The 21,137-nt window shown below is 36.9% G+C and overlaps 5 protein-coding genes across 6 annotated transcripts; 2 read left to right on the top strand and 3 right to left on the bottom strand.

Moving 5' to 3' along the window:
• The first annotated feature begins 167 nt into the window (after positions 1-167).
• On the top strand, positions 168-2,110 carry LOC18030584 (protein ECERIFERUM 2). Its single transcript, XM_006413357.2, has 2 exons — positions 168-635; positions 1,095-2,110. Exons 1-2 carry the CDS (start codon positions 195-197, stop codon positions 1,935-1,937), a joined length of 1,284 nt encoding a protein of 427 aa, XP_006413420.1. The 5' UTR covers positions 168-194; the 3' UTR covers positions 1,938-2,110.
• Positions 2,111-2,319: 209 nt separating this feature from the next.
• LOC18030583 (NADPH--cytochrome P450 reductase 1) lies at positions 2,320-6,662 on the bottom strand. The gene is made up of 17 exons (XM_006413356.2): positions 6,212-6,662; positions 6,050-6,109; positions 5,880-5,956; positions 5,740-5,797; positions 5,542-5,625; positions 5,427-5,463; positions 5,167-5,236; positions 4,897-5,085; positions 4,720-4,812; positions 4,097-4,322; positions 3,906-3,989; positions 3,668-3,819; positions 3,459-3,555; positions 3,151-3,378; positions 2,940-3,062; positions 2,734-2,847; positions 2,320-2,620 (listed from the first exon to the last, which is right to left on the bottom strand). The coding sequence occupies exons 1-17, from the start codon at positions 6,521-6,523 to the stop codon at positions 2,540-2,542; spliced, it is 2,085 nt and encodes a 694-aa protein (XP_006413419.1). The 5' UTR covers positions 6,524-6,662; the 3' UTR covers positions 2,320-2,539.
• Positions 6,663-6,999: 337 nt separating this feature from the next.
• LOC18030582 (O-fucosyltransferase 31) lies at positions 7,000-9,683 on the bottom strand. Of its 2 annotated transcripts, XM_024148744.1 has the most exons (9): positions 9,647-9,683; positions 9,307-9,553; positions 9,134-9,196; positions 8,961-9,042; positions 8,760-8,830; positions 8,556-8,644; positions 8,274-8,477; positions 7,823-8,093; positions 7,000-7,741 (listed from the first exon to the last, which is right to left on the bottom strand). In XM_024148744.1, the coding sequence occupies exons 2-9, from the start codon at positions 9,442-9,444 to the stop codon at positions 7,103-7,105; spliced, it is 1,557 nt and encodes a 518-aa protein (XP_024004512.1). In that variant the 5' UTR covers positions 9,445-9,553; positions 9,647-9,683; the 3' UTR covers positions 7,000-7,102. The 2 variants fall into 2 exon arrangements, with proteins under 2 accessions (XP_024004512.1, XP_006413418.1); XM_006413355.2 differs by having other exon boundaries at positions 9,307-9,683.
• Positions 9,684-12,718: 3,035 nt separating this feature from the next.
• Positions 12,719-16,326, bottom strand: LOC18030581 (MADS-box protein AGL24). Its single transcript, XM_006413354.2, has 9 exons — positions 16,165-16,326; positions 15,664-15,889; positions 14,744-14,825; positions 14,434-14,495; positions 13,710-13,809; positions 13,565-13,606; positions 13,414-13,455; positions 13,163-13,299; positions 12,719-13,062 (listed from the first exon to the last, which is right to left on the bottom strand). Exons 2-9 carry the CDS (start codon positions 15,843-15,845, stop codon positions 13,044-13,046), a joined length of 666 nt encoding a protein of 221 aa, XP_006413417.1. The 5' UTR covers positions 15,846-15,889; positions 16,165-16,326; the 3' UTR covers positions 12,719-13,043.
• A 1,174-nt stretch (positions 16,327-17,500) lies between these two features.
• Positions 17,501-21,071, top strand: LOC18030580 (AP-4 complex subunit mu). The gene is made up of 13 exons (XM_006413353.2): positions 17,501-17,674; positions 18,094-18,188; positions 18,398-18,601; positions 18,702-18,818; positions 18,886-19,014; positions 19,213-19,339; positions 19,666-19,766; positions 19,843-19,947; positions 20,067-20,161; positions 20,305-20,392; positions 20,485-20,545; positions 20,635-20,708; positions 20,791-21,071. Exons 1-13 carry the CDS (start codon positions 17,614-17,616, stop codon positions 20,887-20,889), a joined length of 1,356 nt encoding a protein of 451 aa, XP_006413416.1. The 5' UTR covers positions 17,501-17,613; the 3' UTR covers positions 20,890-21,071.
• The last annotated feature ends 66 nt before the right edge of the window (positions 21,072-21,137 follow it).

The raw sequence follows: 21,137 nt of genomic DNA, 5'->3' as shown, positions 1-21,137 counted from the left end.
TTATTTGATCAAAATTGTTCACTTGCCTATTATACTATACTGTACAATCGTTAACACCACATTTAATATCCACCGAAGCGTTTGTTCCAACTGTCCAAAACATTACATTACATATGAGAAGGAGATGCTTATAACACATCTCATTTAGGCCTAAACCTACTACTACAGTTCTCTCTCTCTTTCTCTCTCTAGAAATGAAGGCAAGCCCAGTGACAGATGTCAAGGTCTCCTCGGTTGTACCTGCTTCTGTGACAGGCGAGAACAAGCCACGACACCTCACGGCCATGGACTTGGCCATGAAGCTCCACTACGTCCGAGCCGTTTACTTCTTCAAGGGTACACGTGACTTCACCCTCACTGACTTGAAGGACAACATGTTTCCTCTGCTACAGCTCCAATGTTATGGCCACGTGGCGGGTCGGATCCGGATGCCCGACAACGACTCTTCTGCTCCAGCCTTACCTTTCATTCGCTGCAACGACAGTGGCACACGCGTCGTTGAAGCCAAAGTCGATGGGTTCACGGTCGAGGAGTGGCTTGACTTGGAAGACCGTTCCATCGATCACCAGTATCTTGTATACGATCACGTTCTTGGTGATCCTGATCTTATCTTCTCTCCACTCGTTTTCCTCCAGGTACTACATAGTACATAATGGGTCTCTTTTAAGTCTTAAGTTCATATAGTTAATAAATAAATAATCACTATTCTAGTGGTCTCAGGCTAAAACCCAACATAATTTAATTCAAACTTTCTTGTTTTATAGCATTTCTTTAGTAATTAGTTAGTTACTATCAAACATCCATCCAAAATTCTTTCCTAATTTTACCTTTATTATGAACTGAACACATAATAAAGTTGTGGACCTTGAGTTCACATGGCTAGTCAGACTATATTAAATTCAAAAACTCTCAAATCTTCACCATAGCGATTTGTTTCTTACTAGATCACCAAGAACCATTAGATCAGCACTCTGAGCCAGTTAAATGACTTGTCTTAGTTAGGCGTCTAATAAGATTAGCGATTAGGTATGCACAGTACGTCCATAGTAATTATATTATTGGTTGTTCGTTGAAAGTCCTTTTTTTTGGTGCAGATAACACAGTTCAAATGTGGCGGGTTCTCTATTGGGTTGAGTTGGGCCCATGTTTTAGGAGATGTGCTTTCAGCATCAACTTTCATGAAAACAATGGGACAACTATTGTCGAGCTATGGTCCACCCAAACTCGTGTACCCAACAAAGTCGGTACTGACCTCTCATGCTATTGGTCAAGGTCATGATGATAATGATGATGATGAAGCGATTTCCATCAAAAAGATAGAATCAGTTGGGGAGTATTGGTTACCTACCAATAAATGGAATATGAGGAGATTTGTTTTTAACTTTAGCCACGACCAAACTGACCGTTTAATGGCCAAGTACGCAGGGCCAAACCAACCTTTTTCGGAGGTTGATGTTCTGTATGCATTGATGTGGAAGTCGCTACTGAATATCCGTGGCGATAAAGAGACCAATGTTATAACAATTTGTGACCGTAAAATGTCTTCAACATGTTGGAATGATGACTTGGTAATAAGCGTAGTGGAAAGAAAAGACGAGGCCGTCGAAATATCTGAGCTAGCTGCACTGATTGCTGGCAAAAAAATAGAAGAAAATGGTGTGATCAAACGGATGATAGAACAAGATAAAGGGTCTTCAGATTTTATCACTTACGGTGCGAATTTAACGTTTGTGAATCTTGACATGGTAGATATGTGCCACGACTTTGAAATCAAAGGAGCGAAGCCGGATTTCGTAAACTACACGATTCACGGTGTTGGAGACAAAGGAGTTGTTTTGGTTTTCCCCAAGGGAAAGCTTGCTAGGATTGTAAGTGTGGTGATGCTTGAAGAAGACCTTGCAAAGCTCAAGGTTGAGGTTAATAATTTGATTATGTAACTTTGTGTATTTCTTGAATTTCTTGCTTTGTTCTTCTGTGTGGTGCAACTGATTTTCGCTGTTATTTACACTAGGTCAATTTATTTTATTCGCATATTCGATGATTTTCTATGTCCCTTCTTGTATTGTATCAGTGATTACTTTGATTATCCAATTGCTGTAATAAAATGTTGTTTGTCTTTTCATTACGTACTTTCGTCATTACATTTGCTCACGTGACTTCTATAAAAGGCCAAAAAAAAAAAATTGTAAATATATGACAAATTCTGATAAAACATATCCTTATCGTAGTAAATAAATATACTTGGGACTTGGGAATGGACATCTAATCATAATGTCTACATACTCTTGGCGCAATAGGTTCGGCAATACAAAGCTAAACTCTCCCGAATATGAATTTATTTGACAGCATAGTCGTTCGTCCCTTTTTATACTTTGTTTTTTTAAAAACAAAAACAAAAAAAGACAACTTTGACAAACCCTTTATGATTTGACTATAATAAACAAGAAAATGAGGGAGAAGAAAGAAAACAAACAAATAAATAACTAAACGGTACCAAGAAAACTTGAAAAGGCAGAGAATCCTATTTAGTCATCATCAATCACCAGACATCTCTGAGGTATCTTCCTTCAGTTTGAAGTTTCTTTACTACAGCCTCTGCCTCTGACGAACTCACGCCTTCCTGGAAATTTGTAAGATAAAATAGTTGGTATCAAATTTTACAAGGGGATTAAACCAAAGTTAACCAAGCGAAAACCCAAATTCTACCACTTGTTTCACAATGCTCATTCATACCTGCTCCTGAACAATGGTATGTAGCGTCCGGTGGACATCTCTCGCCATGCCCTTAGCATCACCACATACATAGAGATATCCTTCTTCCTTTATTAGATTCCATACTTGTGCTGCCTGAAACACAAAATGAAACGCAAAAGACAGGAGGTTAATCTACAATTCCTTTTCCCAAAGCCTGATTCTGATGCATCCCAGGATACGCTTACCTTCTCTATCATCTTATGTTGAACATACTCTTTTTGTGCTCCCTCACGAGAAAATGCCACGATGAGCTCAGATATTACGCCTTGATCAACAAAATTATTGAGTTCATCCTCGTAAATAAAATCCTGCAAGTCATTCATATAGCGGAAACTTAATTAACATATGATGACACACTGCAGATGAAGAAGGTGCATCGATTGTAATAAGTCTCACCATCCGTCGGTTTCTACACCCAAAGAAGAGCAAGGAAGAGCCTAGGTCTACTCCATCTTCTTTTAGTGCCATCCTTTCCTGCAGAAATCCTCTAAAAGGTGCCAAGCCAGTCCCAGGTCCCACCATAACGATTGGAGTTAAAGGGTTGGTTGGTAACTTGAAATTAGATGCTCGTATAAAGATTGGGGCTCCACTACATTCACGACTTTTCTCCGCAGGAACTGCATTCTGAGGTTCTCAAAACTTTTACCATACAAATATTACACCGAATTGACAGATGGTAAAGACCAAAAAAAGGTAAGAATTACCTTCATCCACGTCGAACACAACCCTTTGTGAATTCTTCCAGTAGGAGTTGGACCGTATACTAGTGCGCATGTAACATGAACTCTGTTTGGCGCCAATCTGTATATATATATAAAAAAAGGTAGTAAAGAGACATTTTGGATGACAGGAGAAGCTCAGGACTAGATTTCCTTCTGCCAACAACTGGTATCTCAAAAGATTATTAAATCACCTCGGCGAGGATGAGATGGAGTAGTAACGAGGTTGTAGACGAGGAGCTATTGCAGCAAAAAACACACCTAGTGGGGGTTTTGCAGATGGAAATGCAGCCATCACCTCTAAAAGACTTCTCTGACTTGCAACAATCCATTGTGAGTATTCATCCTGCAGCAAAAAGAAAAGAAACCGAGGATGTTAACTCATGAAAACTTAGAATCAAGAGAGCAGAAGATACACCAGCGATTCAGAACCTTTCCATCAGGTGATGTCAGGTGTTTAAGTTTCTCCGCTTCGCTTGGTTCAGTGGCATAGGCCGCCAAGGCAACTAACGCAGACTGAAACCAAAAGAACAATTTTTATATTTGGGAACATGCAAAAACCGAAGCCACCAGACAAACCTCTGTGAGGCTAGTCCAAAAAAAAAAAACACAAGTTAGTTAACCTTTCGAGGAGGATTCAAAAGGTCTGCGTATCTTGCCAAACCAGTACCAAGTGTGCATGGACCTGGGAAGGGAGGCGGCAACGTGCTTCCCAATGGTGAGCCATCTTCTTTATCAGCATGTATGGAAAATACTATATCTAGAGAGTGGCCAAGCAATTTCCCAGCTTCTTCAACTATTTCAACATGATTTTCAGCATATACACCTACATGGTCTCCTGTTTCATATCTGCAAAGAAATGCCATTCATTTTTTACATAAACACGGTTTATAAAGGTGAAATTTTTAAAAATCTTTACAGGACGATCTGCTGTTGACGAAAACATCAATATAGACATGTAATATCCCAGAAACCAATCCTGAAGATATTCAATGTGAAGGCCTTTTTATTCTTCCCATGACCTAATATGACTGACTTTAAAAACCTCTAATCCCGAAGAGAAACACAAAGAACTACTAGGTGAAAAAAAATTAAATAAAAGAAACTATTGAATTTATAGCAAAATCCCAGTTCACACAAATAATGATATGGAAACATAGAGTCTATGCAAGTAGAGATAATTGTACAGCCTTGTAACTAATCCAAGGTTGGAGGCAATGTATACATGTTAGAGTTGGATGCTTACGTAATATCAGTCCCGGATATGTCAAACTCGAGATGAATACATGACCGATCAGATTCAGGTGTGTGAAGCTCCCTCTGCACAGCAACATCAACTCTGTTTTGAAAAAAAAAGAAACAAATTTCAGGATGCAGCCGAAACAGTAATAGTCTAGTATTTATTACACGCAACTTCACATACCTGCAGGGATGATGAATGTCAGCAGCATTTCCGTTGGCCACATTTGAGTCAGTTGGTTTCTCAGATGTAACACTAGGATCATGAATCACCAGCCGGTATTCAGGAATAACAGCTGTATAAGGAGTTACGACACTTGTATCATCCTCGTCTCTGAGGAGCTTGTCTAGCTCAGGCCATATCAAATCTTTCCTGCAAACCACCCAAAAATAAAAATGAATAATGAGAGTCTTTCAAAGGAGCAAACAAAAGAAGGGAGAATCAGAACCAAACCAGGCATTAAAATCATCCTCAATGCTCTGATCATCATCTCCTAGACCAACTTCAACAAGACGCTTTGCACCTGCATTGAATATGACGATAACAATTACGTTTTCCCTCATGCACCAAAGAGACTAGGAAATGGACCTCCCCAAGTAACCAGCCAGGAAAAGAGAAAACATGCCGCATCATAACAGCAGGTAAACATCAGACTAATATCTACAACGGTTTCTATCCAATATCTAGCATTATATGTAAACATACTCATGTACCTTTCTTACAGAGCTCTTCATCAAGAACTATCCCTATCTGCTCCAAGAAATTAAATAACTATCAGTTAAGGTCAGAAAAAAATCTAGAAGCAGACATACTTTGTTACCACAATACCTTATTAAAATGCTCATATTGGCGATTACCAAGAGCAAACACACCATACGCCAGTTGTTGAAGCCTTATATCCAATTCATTTCCCTGGAATCATAAAACACAGAGTTTTGAGACGATCTGTAAACAAGCTACACAGAGAGCATATCAATCTGAGGAAAGTAAAACTTGGATTGAATTTGTTGAATTGAGACTACTAACCTCCGTAAACCATTTGTAAAATCTCGCAGCATTGTCAGTAGGTTCTCCATCTCCATAACTGATCAAGTTAAAAAAAAAATGAAACAAACCCTTGAAGGGCATATAGCAAAAGAAATCAGAATCGATTAAAAATGTCTTACGTAGCAACACAAAAGAATGCCAAAGTTTCCTTCTTCAATTTCTCGTGATATTGGTCGTCATCAGCAGCATAGTCATCCTAATAATACCAGCAGAGGAACAATTCAAATCAAGTGCTTGAAACCAGTGTCTCACAGGAAGTGAGTAGAATCATAGTGTAACTAAATCATACCAAGTCAATGACTTTGACTGCGGCTTTTTCATATCTCGCTCTGATTTCTTCTGCTAATGCCTACGGAAAAATCGAAAACGATTCTCATAAAAACCACAAAATCATATAAAAACCACAGCTTTTACTAGCCATAGCCAATCACCGTGAAACGCGTCACAGTACCTTAGCAAACCCCTCGGCAGTTCCAGTCTGCGTACCGAAGAAGATAGAGACTCTGGTCTTCCCGGATATTAAATCAACATCATCGTCCTCGTCCTTAGCCATAAGAGACTTGGGGATCACCAATGGCTTCAGCTCCCGGCTCCGATCCGATGCCGATTTCTTCCATAGCAACACGGCGAACCCAACTGCGAGCGCCAAAGACGTGGTTGCGATCGCAAGGACGACGTCGTCAGACAACGAATCGCCTAGAAAGGTCGTCAGGGTTGACTTGAGCTGCTTAAATAAATCGGAATCATACAAAGTAGAGCTCATCTTCTACTAATTATGAGGCGATTGAATCTTCCCGTCGCTCTCTCTCTGGGAAGGAAAATTCGAGAGAGATCGAAGAAATGACGGTAGAGAAATGAGAGTTACACCGATGGTGGATAGTTGAATCTGAGTGGGCCTTAGTCTCTTTCTTATGACTTTGAATCTTCTCACTTTCTTCCTTCTTCTTCTTATTTACATGTCAAAACTAAAACCGAAAAGGCCCCAAGAAAATGTTTTTTTTCCATAAAGTATAACTTTTTCTAAATTTGTTAAGTGTATATAACATCTTGCATAAGTGGAATCAACAAAAAATGTATTTGATCTGGATGGTTTGGCTTTGGCTTTGGCTTTAGCATCACTTTCTGGAAAAGTTATATTCTCTTTAGAGTTTAGAAGCTGTGGTAGCATCACAAATCCTCTAAACTGGTGGGATGACTGAGAATTCAGTGATAAAGACAAATCGCCAAAGGGCATATATATGTGACATAAGAACCTCAAACTTTAAATTTACTGAATCGAGTATGACAAGGAAAACAAAGAATCAGTAATTATTGGGGACAATCAGGGGGAAAGTTTTAACTTTTAAGCTACTTTACACATGCAATCAGGAGCTGGATAAGTGTAAATTGACTGCTTCTGCTTGCGTAGACGAAGCTGGCCTTGCCTATTCTTGTGTCCATTCAAAACTCTTCCTTCAAACTCAGACCACTCTAAGCTCTTGTTCACTAAAACCTGTCCTAACAGTATCATGTTGGGGTTTATGGTCTTCAGATTCAAGTATGCTCTATGGGCAAGCAACGCGTTGTGCATATTCCCGGGAGATGCAGAGATGAAGATATCACTCTTCATACTCACGTAATAATCGACTGCAGCCATTAGAGAAGCTCTCCCTTCTACGCCAGCCAGTTCCTCCGCAGAGGCTAGGCTTTTCTTGTTTTCCATTACAGGGAACAGTTTACGCAGTGTCGAGATTCTTGCTTCTCCTCCATAGACCTGGTGTGAAGCTAGATATATGCGGGTGTTGTTACTGAAACCCAAAGCTGAAAGCAGCAAACCAATCTCTTCCGGTGTCAACGGGCAACGCCCTTTGTTTCTTAGCTCTTCATCTGTGAACTGTGAGTTTAAGACCCTTCCTTGCCAAATCACCTCGCGGTATTTTGCCAGCGCCAGTTTTTCTGCTTTACCACCTCCAAAGTCACAGCCTGAGTGAGCAGCCATATCCTGGGAAAAGTTCAAGTTTTACATCAGAACCAAGAAATCACGGCCAAGAAAATGGGCACGTTCTGAGGATCAAGATCACACTTTATCGAAACGAAGATGCAGCACGGCGAACTTTCCAGCTCCAGCTTTTACAATGGTGTTTATTCTGTCTGTTGGATCCATAGTTCCTGATGTTTGAGAGCTGGAAGGAGGATTTCTGAGTCGATGCACAAGAGCGTCACCTAGCTCCCGAATATGAGGAACAAAGTTTAACGCTTCGAAATTCACTTTACAGCGTAACCGTTGTATACTTTCAGGCAAATTGTCAAATGCCAAACGGTGAGAGAATGGGGCAACAGCAGCGATGCCATAACTGCAGAAAAGAGTGGATGATTCATATTGATAACAATGCACTTAACTACAGCAAAATCTAGTTCCTCAGATAGCAAAAACAAAACGGTGGTCAAACATCATATGTAGTAGTATCATATTTTCCAAATTTAACAATGCTTTCTTCATCAGAAAAGATTACTTGTTTAAGAAAGCCACAAACCTTTGAATAACAGGCAAGACATTCTCCACATACCACTCTGCAGAAGCATGAACAGGCGCAGTCTTAATCCTAGTAGCTCGAATACCTGTAGCGTAATAATCACGGGTGCTCCAGGAGTACTGTGTTGGCAGCTCTCTAACAATCCGCACCTCGTCTTTAAGGAAAGCTATAAAGTGATCCACATCAAATATATCTGCGAACGAACTGCAAAGAAAGGCCACAAGCATGAATCATCAAATCCATCGTTAAGTTTCATAGAAGATTTTACAAATAGAGTAGTACCTTGAATCTTGCCAAACAGGATTGACTTCAAGGCGTGGAATCACAAGTGTCACATTCAATATCTTGGCAACAGCAACCGCATCACATATCTTCAGAAGCAACAGAAAACCAAATTGAATGATTCAGACACCATAAAACTCTATTAAACATTGACTGAGACTAGAAATAATCTCTCTGCGTCATAACAAACCAGATCCTACTCACCCCCATTCTTTGTTGGTTTAGTCCGCCGTCAAGGAATACCTGAAGAAACCCCTGAGACTTTTCCGGCAAGGCTGTAAAAGAGTGACAAAACCGTCAATCCCAAATTGTCACTATGCCAAAACGCAATAATCTAGCTCAGGGGACGTGAATGTAAACGATGACAGAAGATGAACAAGAAAGTTGTTTCTTTAGGAAACTTACGAGACACTCTATAAGATTCAGTGCAAGGCTTCCAACCTTGATCTGCCAAGGGAGACCATAACTCCACTTGTTGTCTGATGGACTACACATTTGGTTCAAGGAAGAAGCAAAAAGGTTGAGAGGAACAAACATACAAACATCTATTATCCAATAAACTGAGCAAACCCACTTACGATTTGTCGATCAAGAGCGCCATGGAGTAGGCGCAAATGTCTAGGCCTTGGGGCATTCCATTCCTGCAAAATGCCACACTTATTCTTCAGCTTCACATCTCAGTATATGAAATCGAAGACACGTAAGATTGATTCGGATATAGAGAGAAGAGCGAGAGAGAGATATGACTGACGGAGAAGAGAGAAGGAAAGGTGCGACCAAGAGGGCTGAAGAGATTCGGGGAGAAAATCGGAAGAAGGAGCACGAAAACCCCAGCGAGGGCTGTCCTCTGCGATTGATTAAGGTTCTGCAATGGCTGAAATTGCTTCATTTTGGAGCATTGATTTAACAACAGAGTCGAACGATGACGACGATTAAGTCGATCCAACAGAACATATTTGTTTGATCCGAAAGTTGAGGAAATCCAATTTTGTCGAAATCTGATGGGGAACGACACGAGAAAGAAATTAAAAAAAAAAAAAAATAACGAAGAGAGATCCAAACTTTAGGACACGAAGCCACAGGTGATATACTTCCGGGAGGAGGATAGACGCAAGTATTCGATCTCTGAGTCTGTTGAGCAGACGCAAGTATTACGAGAAAACCTCAGTAGCTTAAGTGCTTTAAAAAAATGCGCAAAAAAAACGAATGATAAAACCTTTTAAAACGAATGATAAATAAAACCTCTGGGTCCTCGTTACCCACCCAAAAAAAATTCATTAAAAGTAAGAAATTTCTGCAAAATATAATTATAAAACATTTGTCGTGAAAGTAAAAGAGAATACCAAACTTATTAAAACATTGCCAAAAGAAATAGCATCAACAGTGTTAATAGTGATTTTTTTACGAATCACATTTTTAATGGTGTTCCAAACGAATATGATGAAAAACAATTCCAAACATAAAACAAAAAAAAAATTTGTAACGAATCTTAAATAGGCTGAATATAATCTAAAATCTTTTTTGGCCGGAAGATAATCTATTTGGGGTTAACATAATCTATTTAGGTTTAAATAACATTAGGGCAAGAGAATGAAATGAAAAATATGAAGAGATACTGTCGAGAAAGTGAGCATGCAACGAGAGAAGAGGATGTATCATCTTTTATGTCACCTTTACTCCGAATGGGCTGTGGCGAGAATGGTTGAGTTTTCTATTCAATAACACAGAATTGATCTTTTACCAAAAAAAACTAAGGGCTTGAGAAGTAATATTTTGAGTTAATGGAGATATATCATAGATAAAAGACATGCAAAAGGATGATATATATTTACCTCTGGTTTCATTCTTTATAGACTAAAGATAAAAAAAATATATATATTCCTCTAACATACTTAAAATTAAGTAACATGCAAAACTTATACATAAAAACATGAAAAAACTTGCATTTATTATTCGCTGAAATCATAGAGAAAAACTAAAATTTTCAAAATTAAGGCTAGACAATATTTTTTCTAATCGTAAATATAACACCGAGAAGATACTTGTTTTTTTTTATCTATGAATCAAACTACTCCTTGAAACTTCTTTCCACATGTTGGATTCCAGACAAAAGGCGGCGATTAATTTGAAGTTGGCAATTTCAGGTATTTCAACAGGTGAATATCAAATAATATTTTTTTGAACTTAAGCCTAATTTAGTGGTTTTTTTAAACCTTACAAAAAGGGGAAAGATTCATTTTATGTTTGTTATAGTATTAGAACTACACAAAAATTAAGGCTATTTTCACATTGTAAGATCTATGACTCAATCCAAAAACAACGAAAATTTGAAAATTTTAGCGCGTTTACACGAAGTGTTCATAATAAATCAAGATCTATTTTATATTTAGGGAGGCTTAATTATTTTATGTTTCACAAATTAGTGTTGATGCTGTGAATCATGTTTATTTATGAATGATTGCATAGACATTTTATCTGTTGAACCAAAAAAAAAGGAAGATATTTTATCTATCTACTACTTGGTAGTGGCCATCTGATCATCATGTATATATGTTCTTGGCGCAATAGGTTCGGGAAATATAAAGCATGATGCTAAACTCTTCTCGAATATTAATTTATTTGATAGCATACTCGTTTCTAGGGCTGGAATTATTATCCGGTATCCGTTATCCGATCTGGTATCCGGTCCTATCCGATCCGTAAAAACCGGATATTCGTGTAGTTCGGATCTGGATCCGGATAGTGAAATTAAGTATTCGGTTATTTCGGATACGGATACGGATAATAGAAAATTTTTAAATCGGATATCCGTTATCCGTTTATTAAGATTTTGAAAATTTTGAAATCTTTGGATATGCATTTAATTTTTTGTTTTAATTATGTTCGAAAATTGTTTTTGGTTTAACTCTTTTACACATGATTGAAATTTATATTGCATGATAATTTTCTATTTCAAATTGTAAGAGAAGAACATGAATATAGATAACACAAGGATATACAGATAAATTAACTTCTCTATTACTATTTTCTCTTTTGTTATGTAAACTTTTAAACTTTGTGTTATTTGAATGCTACTTGAATGCTTTTAAATTTTTGGTATTTGTAATTTTTGCTATGATGATACATTTTAATTATATATGTTATGTCATTATAATTTTAAAAATTGAAGATTTTTTTTTAAACAACGAAACCGGATATCCGGTCGGATATCCGTAAATATTCGGTTCAAACCGGATATTCGGTCCCCGGATATCCGGAGTTTTCGGATCCGGATCCGGATAATAAAATTGATTATCCGTCAAATCCGGAGCCGGATCCGGATATTTTGAAAAGTCCGAATATCCAGCTCCGTTCCAGCCCTATCGTTTCATGCCTTTTTAGACTTTGTTTTTAATAAAAAAAATGACTCTGACAAACCTTTCATGATTTGACTATAATAAGTTTTGACCCCAAAAAAGAAAATGACTATAATAAGCAAGAAAATGAAGGAAAAGAAGGAAAATAAACAAATAAATATCTAAGCGGTACCAAGAAAACTTGAAATCCCAATTCGTCATCATCAATTACCAAACATCTCTGAGGTATTTCTCCTTCAGTTACGTTTCTTTACTACAGCCTCTGACTCTGACGAACTCACGCCTTCCTGAAAATTTGAAAGAAAAAATAGTTGGTATCAAATTTTCCAAGGGATTAAACCAAAGTTGTTTCACAATGCCCATTCATACCTGCTCCTGAACAATGGTATGTAGCGTCCGGTGGACATCTCTCGCCATGCCCTTTATGAGATTCCAAACTTGTGCTGCCTCAAACACAAAATGAAACGCAACAGACAGGAGGTTAATCTACAATCTGAATTTTGAAGTTTTTCAATAGATTTATCTCGATCTCGCTCAGTCCCTCATACTCTCTAAGAGGAAAATGAGAAGAAAATATACTTTGAGTTGCCGATATTGGTCACAAGTGTTGGCAGGTTGTAGCAACAACATATAAGTGTTTTTTTATCCAGCTTCGAAAATCACTTTTTTTTTTTTGACATCCTTTGAAAATGACTTGTGTTTGATACATGACTACACAAACTATAACGGTACAATACAAAGTAGAGAAGACGTCACTCCTTTGTAAAAGTTTATTCCTACGAGTAAATGGTTATCATGGAGTGCATGTAAAACATAGAACAACGGCAAAATTGAAAGGAAAAAACAAATCTCTGTTTGACATTCTGAACTAATTAAGCAACATAAATGGGTGGTTAAAAAAAAGATAAAAGAATGCATACAAGCCCATTGATTTTTCTCTGGGTACAGAATATCTAGTTAAAAAAAACAAGAACACAACGTCAGAAACTTGCTTTAAGTCTCCACAATGCAATGAGAATTTATTCTTCCCATCTCAATTTCTTTCAACACTTAGCTTTATTCAAAGGAAAGAACGTGAAAAGGAGGACTTGGAATTTCTTTCATCCCATCCAAGTCAACTCTGCTGTATCTCTCATTCCCAATATGGAAGCCTAACCCAGAAAAAAAAAACACCGAAATTAGTAACATACATATACACACTAAAAATGTCAGTAATTAACTTTGAAATATCTTCACTAAAAACAATTATACCCAAGCTTCAGGGAAGTGTCGGAGAAGTCATCCTCAAGAGGAGCTTCACTGTCGTAGCTTGACATGTTTGTGGTCGCCGATTCAGTCTCCATAGCCTCCTTAAACGCCATCATTTTAGCCCTTTCCAACGTCACTAGCTGCCCGATATATGCGTTCCCTCATTTTAATTAATTACTTAAAAATAATGATTTTAAGTACTTTATCACTATTCTATATATAGAATGATTTCTATAAAGGGTAAAGAGCCATACTTTCTCCCTCAGTCTCCTATTTTCATCCACCAACTCCGATCCCTGCGTGTCATTACCTCACTAATTACTATGCATAATCACACACATATATATATATAGCCTTAATAATTATGTCATCCATAATACAAAACTGTACGTACTAAGTACTAACCCGTTTCTCAAGTGAAGAAATCTGGCTCATCACACACTCGCCCTAGTTAAAAACAACAACAATGACACATTTTTATTATATAGCTTATTAATATATATCACGTTAAGAAAATATGCATAGTAGTAGTCTATGTATAGTAATAAACCTTCTTTTCAGACACACGGCTAAGTCCGGATTCAAGCAATTTCTCCAACCGCTGTAACTCTTCTAAGTTCAATCCTTCAAGATCCTCCCCTCTCAATTTTCTGTTTTACGTTAGAATTAATACAGCATATATAATAATCACTTATGTATTTATATTTTTCAATTTCATAACATTTAAACCCACATCACAGACATACACTGATACACGTACGTATATACATATACACATACGCATACACTAATAATAATGTTGATGTATATTAAGACAAAAATTCTCACAACGGATAGGAAGAAAACAAACTAATGTCTTAAATTATCTAAGAACGCCCAAACTATATTAAGGTAGCTTTAGTGATGATTTCTACCCAAAGACCTTCGTAGAATCGTATTGGACTCATTCCAATCAGATTAGGCTCATAAAATATTATTCACCTATACTGGATGTTGATATCTAAATTTATTTTAATAAAAATGAGAATAATGATCACACATATATGAAAACTACTAAACTCTTGTAAGACTTCAGAAATAATTCTCAAAATCTATTAAAAACATCGAAGAACCTACACATGATATTATTAAATAAGTTCAATCTTTCATATTTTAATAGATTTTAACACACATAATTAATACCATCCACACATATATTTCAAAACATAAAACCCTCAAATGGAAATAATTATGTCTATATCCCTTATCAGCATAACATATGAATGGAGCCATACCGTAGCTGCTTGGTTTTGTCTTCGATATCCTTACTTAGTCGGGAAAGGTTACAATTCTCAGGCTGCCAGATGCAAAGTCAACATATTCAGGGTACTGTTTTTAATATGTAGAAACAAGTAATTAGATGCTTCAAGATTAATGATGCTAATTATGCTATGTCGCCACTTTCTGTTTCTGTATTTGGACTTGCACCAAACAATTTGAACAGACTCGTATAACAAATGAATATTGGAGGAGACTATTCTAGAGAGAATGGTACTTTGATTAAACAAAAAACAAATAGAAGAGAGTGAGTGACAGTGAAAATACCTGGTGATTGAGAGAAGGTTGGTCCATCAATTTGTCGATGTTACTTGCATGAAGATTATACCTTCCCAATATGTCTCTCATTCTACACGTTTCAACAAACAATTCATCTTTCATATGAAGTTATGAACCTTTCCTTCGTCCGTATACGCAGTTTGTAAAATCCCAATTAATTAACTAAAGAATACACTAGAAGCCTTTCTTTAGTTACAATAAAGAAAACGTAAAATAAAAGTAAATATAAAGTCGAAATACGTGCAGAGGAGTAGATGACTGCATTCCCAATTATGGTTATGTTTCCCACAATAAAATAAACGAGTGGTTAAGACTTAATCCCCAATCATACCAAGTGACAGTGTCAAAGACTTTTGTAATTCATAAAATAAAATATAAATATAAACAAATAAAAAGAAGTTCATTCTAATAGTGGTAAGTACTATGTATACAAATAAGCACAAACACAATATATTATTTCGATTTCTAAGAGTTTAACCATGAGAGTCCAAATGAAAATGATTAATGTAAACGTAAATAACCCATGATGTGTAAGGCAAAAGTCAACATAATTCTTACATGTATTAAGCGCTACTACCTAGTTAGGAAAAGAAAGGGATGAGAGCAAGTGCATTTAGGTCGTCAGAACCTTTTTATTTTATTTTTTCCTACTTTGATATAGGAGTCTCATCTAATTATGCCATGACACTGAGTTGATTTCGTACATTATATCTCCGAGCCCAAGATTTATTAATTTTAGAAAGTAAATTAAAAACAAAAACAAAAACTCATTTAATTACACAAAAACTCATTTAGTTAAATATCTTAACATCTCCCCCACCCATCTTCTCCTATAGCACAAACACAGATTGAACAATTAAAAATAAAGGATAGAAGATTAATAATATGAAAAGCAAGTAGAGAGATACCTTGAGCTAGAGAACTCGAAGAGCTTTCCGGTGGCAGAGAAGATGATGAGAGCAACATCGGCATCGCAAAGAATAGAAAGTTCATCGGCTTTCTTGAAGATTCCCCTTCTTCTCTTGGAGAATGTAACTTGTCTCGCCGTTATGTTATCTATCTTCTTTATCCGTATTTTCTCTCTCGCCATTTTACCGGATCTCCTTCACTACTGATCTTGAATAGTGCCTACCCCTAACAACATTTAGACGAAGAAATAAAGAAGAAAAGGAAGTGGAGAGATGGTTAGCTAAAAAGAGAAGAAATAAAGAAGAAAAGGAAGTGGAGAGATGGTTAGCTAAAAAGAGGGTTTACACAATATTTTCAGGAAACCCTAGATGTGTAGAGAGAGAAGAGAGAAGATAGATAGTTAGAGAGAGAGATCAGATCCAGAAACCCAAAGAAGCAAAATAGAATCCATATATCAAACTCTCTGGTTAAGAAGAAAGAAACAGATTCAAAGCTTTTACCTTTCTTTGAGTGGGAGGATCTTGGATTAGGTTTTGCAATCTTAACACCCACTTTATTAATTTATGAGAAGATAAAAAAGGGTTTTCTTGGTGTGCCTTTTGTTTTCCTATATGAGTGTAAGAGAAAGAGAGAGAGAGAGAAGAGAGAGGGAGATGGTGACTGTGTTTAAGTGTTCAAGATTGGAAAGACGAGTCTGCTTTTTTTAGCTAAACAGTGATCACTTACTAATGGACCATACGTTTTGCTTTCCATCAGTTTCCCAAACTAATAAGCATTAAAATATAGTATAATACACATAAACGCACTTTGTGTCTTGTCTGACTGAGCTGGCAGGCGAGAGAAACTACTACAGTTTATATTCCAGTTGTGATTTTAATAACGACCTAAATTTAATTGGTTTGGCTTCTATTGTGTTTCTAACTCAACTGAATGGCCTTTTGTTGTGTTTCTCAACTAATGGTCTCCTTCTCTTATTTAATGGCTCGTACTAGTTGTTTTCACTGAATGAGTGTATATTTAGTCATGGATTAATCTGGAATGTTAACTTAGCAGTAGCAAGTTTTAGTCTAGTTTAGATTTCCGATCTAAAAGAACAAAATAAATATAAAATGGCGTGAATTTATAAGTTGTGGTAACTATATAAATTATAGGCAAGGATAAATAAAATGATGGCAACTACAATACTCAAGGAACTGCCCATTTCAATTGCAAGGTAGTTCTTTTTGTTACTATTCTTGTAATTCGTTGTTATTAGTAGATATTTTATGTCTACCTTTTTCGTTTTGATTTTCTTTTTTCACATTAATACCGTAAATGGTGTATATTAAATATTTCATCCATTTTTTTCCAATCGTTCACCTACACTAGACGCGACACCTGATAAGATCTCTCTGGTATCCTACTATCATTATCTTTTTTTTTTTACGTAAGCTATTTATTATACTCCTAATAAGTTTAAAATTTTAACCCTAACTAAAAGTTCATCTCCGGTTACTTTGGAGCTATATATTAATCGCGGACAAGTAGTCCTGTATTTTACCCTAAAACGCTTTTGAAAAATTAAATTAATTTTTTTTGAAGATTTGTGGGCTTCCTTTAATATGATACTTTTTCCTAAATTTGAAAGATTTATGAAGAGTTTACTGAGCAGGACTTTGAAATATTATTTTTCAAAATTGAGCTATAACGAAAAATATATATGTGCTTTTTAAAAGTTTGGAATAAAAATAGAGAATTTGGGCCTTGTTGTGTTAATAAATATGGGCCCATTGAAGAACATGAACCGAAAACACAAAACTTCCGACTGGAGAAGAGACTTACTACAAGGACGGCAAATGGTAAAAACGTGAACCACCACCACCACCACCACCAGATACACAGACACGAGACCGATCGGCGATCAGTAGACTCAACCAATTGAACACTCGGAATCGAGCGATAAGGAAGCAATGATGATCTCCCAGTTCTTCGTCTTATCTCAACGAGGAGATAACATCGTCTTCCGTGACTGTATGCTCCCTTTCTCCTTCCCTCTCTCTCTCTTTGTCTCTCCCCGATCTGATTCTCTCTGCCTCTTCCTAGTTTGATCTGTTTCTGCAGAATTGAGACTTATTGTCACTGTTTCATTTGATTTTTTCCCTTGAAGTTGCTCCAAGCTCATTGATCTGTTTGATCTACCTGCAAATTTCCAAATCAGATTGTACGATACAATAGAATTATCCAAATAGTTGGTGAAGCTGGAATTTTTGGCATCCTTCCGATCACTAAATTCTAGAATTCTTCTGTAAACATTAGCATTCTTGGAATTTTCGTGTTTCGTTTTGCCGGAGAAAACCCATTAGATTCTCTACCTTGTTTTGTTTGAGCACATGCGATTTGTTTTGGATTCCACTTGAAATTTGAAGGTGTGTAACGTTTTATTGCTACAGACCGAGCTGAGGTACCGAAAGGCAGTACAGAGACATTCTTCCGTAAAGTCAAGTTCTGGAAGGAAGATGGAAATGCAGAGGCACCACCTATCTTTGTAGGTATCATCGTATTGATAATAGTAATCAATGAGGTCAAATGTGACCAACCATAATGTTTTTAATGAAAATGATGGACTCAGTTAAAATTTTCTCTACCGGTCCCTTGCTATGTCCTGATAATGAAAGTATTCGTGTTGAGCATTCGTTCTGTTTGGTTCTGAGCTCTAATGGTTTTCATCTAACTCTGTTTTTTTTGTGCTTGTAGAATGTCGATGGCGTGAACTACTTCCATGTCAAGGTTGTTGGTCTATATTTTGTTGCGACAAGTAGAGTTAACGTGTCACCGTCTCTTGTTTTGGAGCTTCTGCAAAGGATCGCTCGTGTAATTAAGGACTATCTCGGTGTTCTGAATGAAGATTCATTCAGGAAAAACTTTGTGCTCGTGTATGAGTTGCTCGATGAAGTAATTGTAAGTCTCACTATTATTAGCAAGTATATTTCTGTATAGTAGCATTTATTTGTTTTTATTTTTGTGCCAATCTTGATTTTTACTATGCTCTTTTGATTAGGATTTTGGTTACGTGCAAACTACATCTACCGAGGTTTTAAAATCGTATGTGTTCAACGAGCCAATTGTGATTGCTCCTGCACGCCTTCAACCTATTGATCCTGCTGCCATCTTCACAGTAAGATTAATTTTCTTTTTCCTCCTTCTGGTTTATGTGACTCACCCCTAAAATTAATGTTATGCAGCAAGGAGCCAAAAGAATGCCTGGAACAGCAGTTACAAAATCGGTTGTAGCTAATGAGCCTGGGGGTCGAAGAAGGGAGGAAATTTTTGTTGACATCATCGAGAAAATCAGTGTTACTTTTAGTTCAAGCGTGAGTAATTACTTTTTTCTAGTTTATTGTTTTATCACAAGTTCGGAAGTCCTGGCAGGCTCTCTTCACCTTGTCACATCAAACGATCCATTTTTGCAGATCAACGTTTTGTATTATGTCCTAGTATATATGTAGTTGTGTTTTGATATTAGTTTTATTCCTGGGAATTTTCGTTAATTTTTTCTGATTTCTGAACAGGGATATATACTGACCTCTGAGATTGATGGCACCATTCAAATGAAGAGCTATCTTTCTGGTAATCCAGAAATTCGTTTAGCCCTTAATGAAGACCTAAACATAGGAAGAGGAGGAAGATCAGTATATGGTATTGCTTGTTTCACCCCTTTAAATCAACATTATTTTTTAGGGACAGAATCTAGGTCCTATTCTGTATATTGTTTAACTCTTTGAGATCTCGGTGTCTATTTCTGTGACTTTTGGGCATTGAGAATGTTTATAATGTAAACCGCATGATTCCACTGCCTCCTTCATAACCGATTCTTTAATATATAGCTACTACTGTAGCATTCTTCTGCCTCTTTGAGGCACATCATTATCAACTATATACACAGAAAGCGGGTTTGATCTACTATTACGATCTAATACCTGGTAACATCACAATTTAAATATAACTTCACTCTTTTGCTGCAGATTATAGGAGTTCTTCAGGTTCAGGGGTGATACTGGATGATTGCAACTTTCATGAGTCTGTTCGTCTTGATAGCTTTGATTCAGATAGAACTTTGTCCCTGGTGAGCTTAAAAAAATTAGCAGAAAAAACATCTTGTCGTAAAATGTTTTGCTCTTTAACTTGCGTCCTCTTTTCAGGTCCCACCAGATGGTGAATTTCCTGTAATGAATTACCGTATGACCCAGGAATTCAAGCCTCCTTTTCATGTTAATACCTTGATTGAAGAGGCCGGACGCCTTAAGGTGCAATTTTATATATACACGTCTTCTGAGCCAGATGGAAATCTATCTAAACTTCGTAATTGCCCTATAAATGTTGAATCGAGTGCTTAATTTACGTATCTCTGCTTGCTGAAATGTAGGCTGAAGTGATTATTAAAATACGTGCTGAATTTCCCTCAGACATAATTGCAAACACGATTACTGTTCAGATGCCATTGCCAAATTATACTTCCAGGTACATAACTTTTTGGTTGGTACGTAAAAGTGGATTGCTAAGATACATACAGAAACCGTTAAAAGACATTTTCATAAATGCCAGCCATGGTAAAAAGGAATCACACAAGAGATAGATTCAACGGATTATGTTTGCTGTGACAGGGCTAGTTTTGAGTTAGAACCTGGTGCAGCTGGACAGAAGACAGATTTCAAGGAAACCAGCAAAATGCTTGCATGGAGTTTAAAAAAGGCAAGTGTTAAGTCTCTCACATGGTTTGCTAGTTTACGTATATTGAACTATAGTGTTGTGCTTCCATGAGCTAACTATGGTGCGTGTTCCAGATTGTTGGCGGGGCTGAACATACACTGCGTGCAAAACTGACATTTTCACAGGAATTTCATGGTGATCCCTCTAAGACAAGTTTCTCTGATTTGTTCTCTCAAGAGAGAAAAAGAAAAGCATTACTGATAATATTCTCAACATTGTTTTAGGTAACATCACAAAGGAAGCAGGGCCGGTTAGCATGACCTTCACGATACCGATGTACAATGTATCTAAACTACAGGTAAGTAAAATGCCAATGGTGTCCTTCTTGCGTTACCATTAACTGTCCTCTTCACTCATCTGAAATGAATTGTGTGATGCAGGTCAAATACTTGCAAATAGCAAAGAAATCAAGTAGTTACAATCCATATCGTTGGGTGAGATATGTGACCCAGGCCAATTCATATGTGGCTCGGATATAACCTTCTGTCAGATAATATTTGTCACTTGTATGTCCAAGTACTTTTATCTTTTCTTCTCGATAATGTTTGTTCATTTTCGAATCATACTTGCTTTAAGTTCAAAGAGGATACTTCGCCAGTACGCGTTGAAGGTTGTCTTTTCTATTTGGAATTTCTTTATAGAATTTCTTGGTTTGGTCTTATTATATGCTTTATTTTGTTTCTCCCCTGCAAACAACATATGATCTCTTTTCATGGAATCTGCAGAA

The sequence above is a fragment of the Eutrema salsugineum genome, unplaced genomic scaffold (genome assembly GCF_000478725.1).
Source record: "Eutrema salsugineum unplaced genomic scaffold, Eutsalg1_0 scaffold_1, whole genome shotgun sequence".
In the NCBI taxonomy this organism is placed as follows: Eukaryota; Viridiplantae; Streptophyta; class Magnoliopsida; order Brassicales; family Brassicaceae; genus Eutrema; species Eutrema salsugineum.
The sequence above is the reverse complement of the archived record's forward strand: the minus strand, read 5'-3'. Positions and strand labels throughout refer to the sequence as shown.

What these genes read in the sequence shown, in the direction of transcription:
- LOC18030583 (XM_006413356.2), bottom strand. Translation starts at nt 6,523, where the DNA reads ATGAGCTCTACTTTGTATGATTCCGATTTATTTAAGCAGCTCAAGTCA. An exon ending in ATATCCGGGACTGATATTAC is followed by an intron (nt 4,323 to 4,719) that starts GTAAGCATCCAA and finishes ATTTCTTTGCAG; the next exon opens with ATATGAAACAGGAGACCATG. An exon ending in AACATAAGATGATAGAGAAG is followed by an intron (nt 2,848 to 2,939) that starts GTAAGCGTATCC and finishes TTTGTGTTTCAG; the next exon opens with GCAGCACAAGTATGGAATCT.
- LOC18030584 (XM_006413357.2), top strand. Translation starts at nt 195, where the DNA reads ATGAAGGCAAGCCCAGTGACAGATGTCAAGGTCTCCTCGGTTGTACCT. An exon ending in CTCCACTCGTTTTCCTCCAG is followed by an intron (nt 636 to 1,094) that starts GTACTACATAGT and finishes TTTTTGGTGCAG; the next exon opens with ATAACACAGTTCAAATGTGG.
- LOC18030581 (XM_006413354.2), bottom strand. Translation starts at nt 15,845, where the DNA reads ATGGCGAGAGAGAAAATACGGATAAAGAAGATAGATAACATAACGGCG. An exon ending in TTCGAGTTCTCTAGCTCAAG is followed by an intron (nt 14,826 to 15,663) that starts GTATCTCTCTAC and finishes TGAAACGTGTAG; the next exon opens with AATGAGAGACATATTGGGAA. An exon ending in ATAGGAGACTGAGGGAGAAA is followed by an intron (nt 13,300 to 13,413) that starts GTATGGCTCTTT and finishes TATATCGGGCAG; the next exon opens with CTAGTGACGTTGGAAAGGGC.
- LOC18030582 (XM_006413355.2), bottom strand. Translation starts at nt 9,444, where the DNA reads ATGAAGCAATTTCAGCCATTGCAGAACCTTAATCAATCGCAGAGGACA. An exon ending in TGAATCTTATAGAGTGTCTC is followed by an intron (nt 8,831 to 8,960) that starts GTAAGTTTCCTA and finishes ACTCTTTTACAG; the next exon opens with CCTTGCCGGAAAAGTCTCAG. An exon ending in TAAACCAACAAAGAATGGGG is followed by an intron (nt 8,645 to 8,759) that starts GTGAGTAGGATC and finishes TTGCTTCTGAAG; the next exon opens with ATATGTGATGCGGTTGCTGT.
- LOC18030580 (XM_006413353.2), top strand. Translation starts at nt 17,614, where the DNA reads ATGATGATCTCCCAGTTCTTCGTCTTATCTCAACGAGGAGATAACATC. An exon ending in TTGCATGGAGTTTAAAAAAG is followed by an intron (nt 20,393 to 20,484) that starts GCAAGTGTTAAG and finishes TGCGTGTTCCAG; the next exon opens with ATTGTTGGCGGGGCTGAACA. An exon ending in ACAATGTATCTAAACTACAG is followed by an intron (nt 20,709 to 20,790) that starts GTAAGTAAAATG and finishes TGTGTGATGCAG; the next exon opens with GTCAAATACTTGCAAATAGC.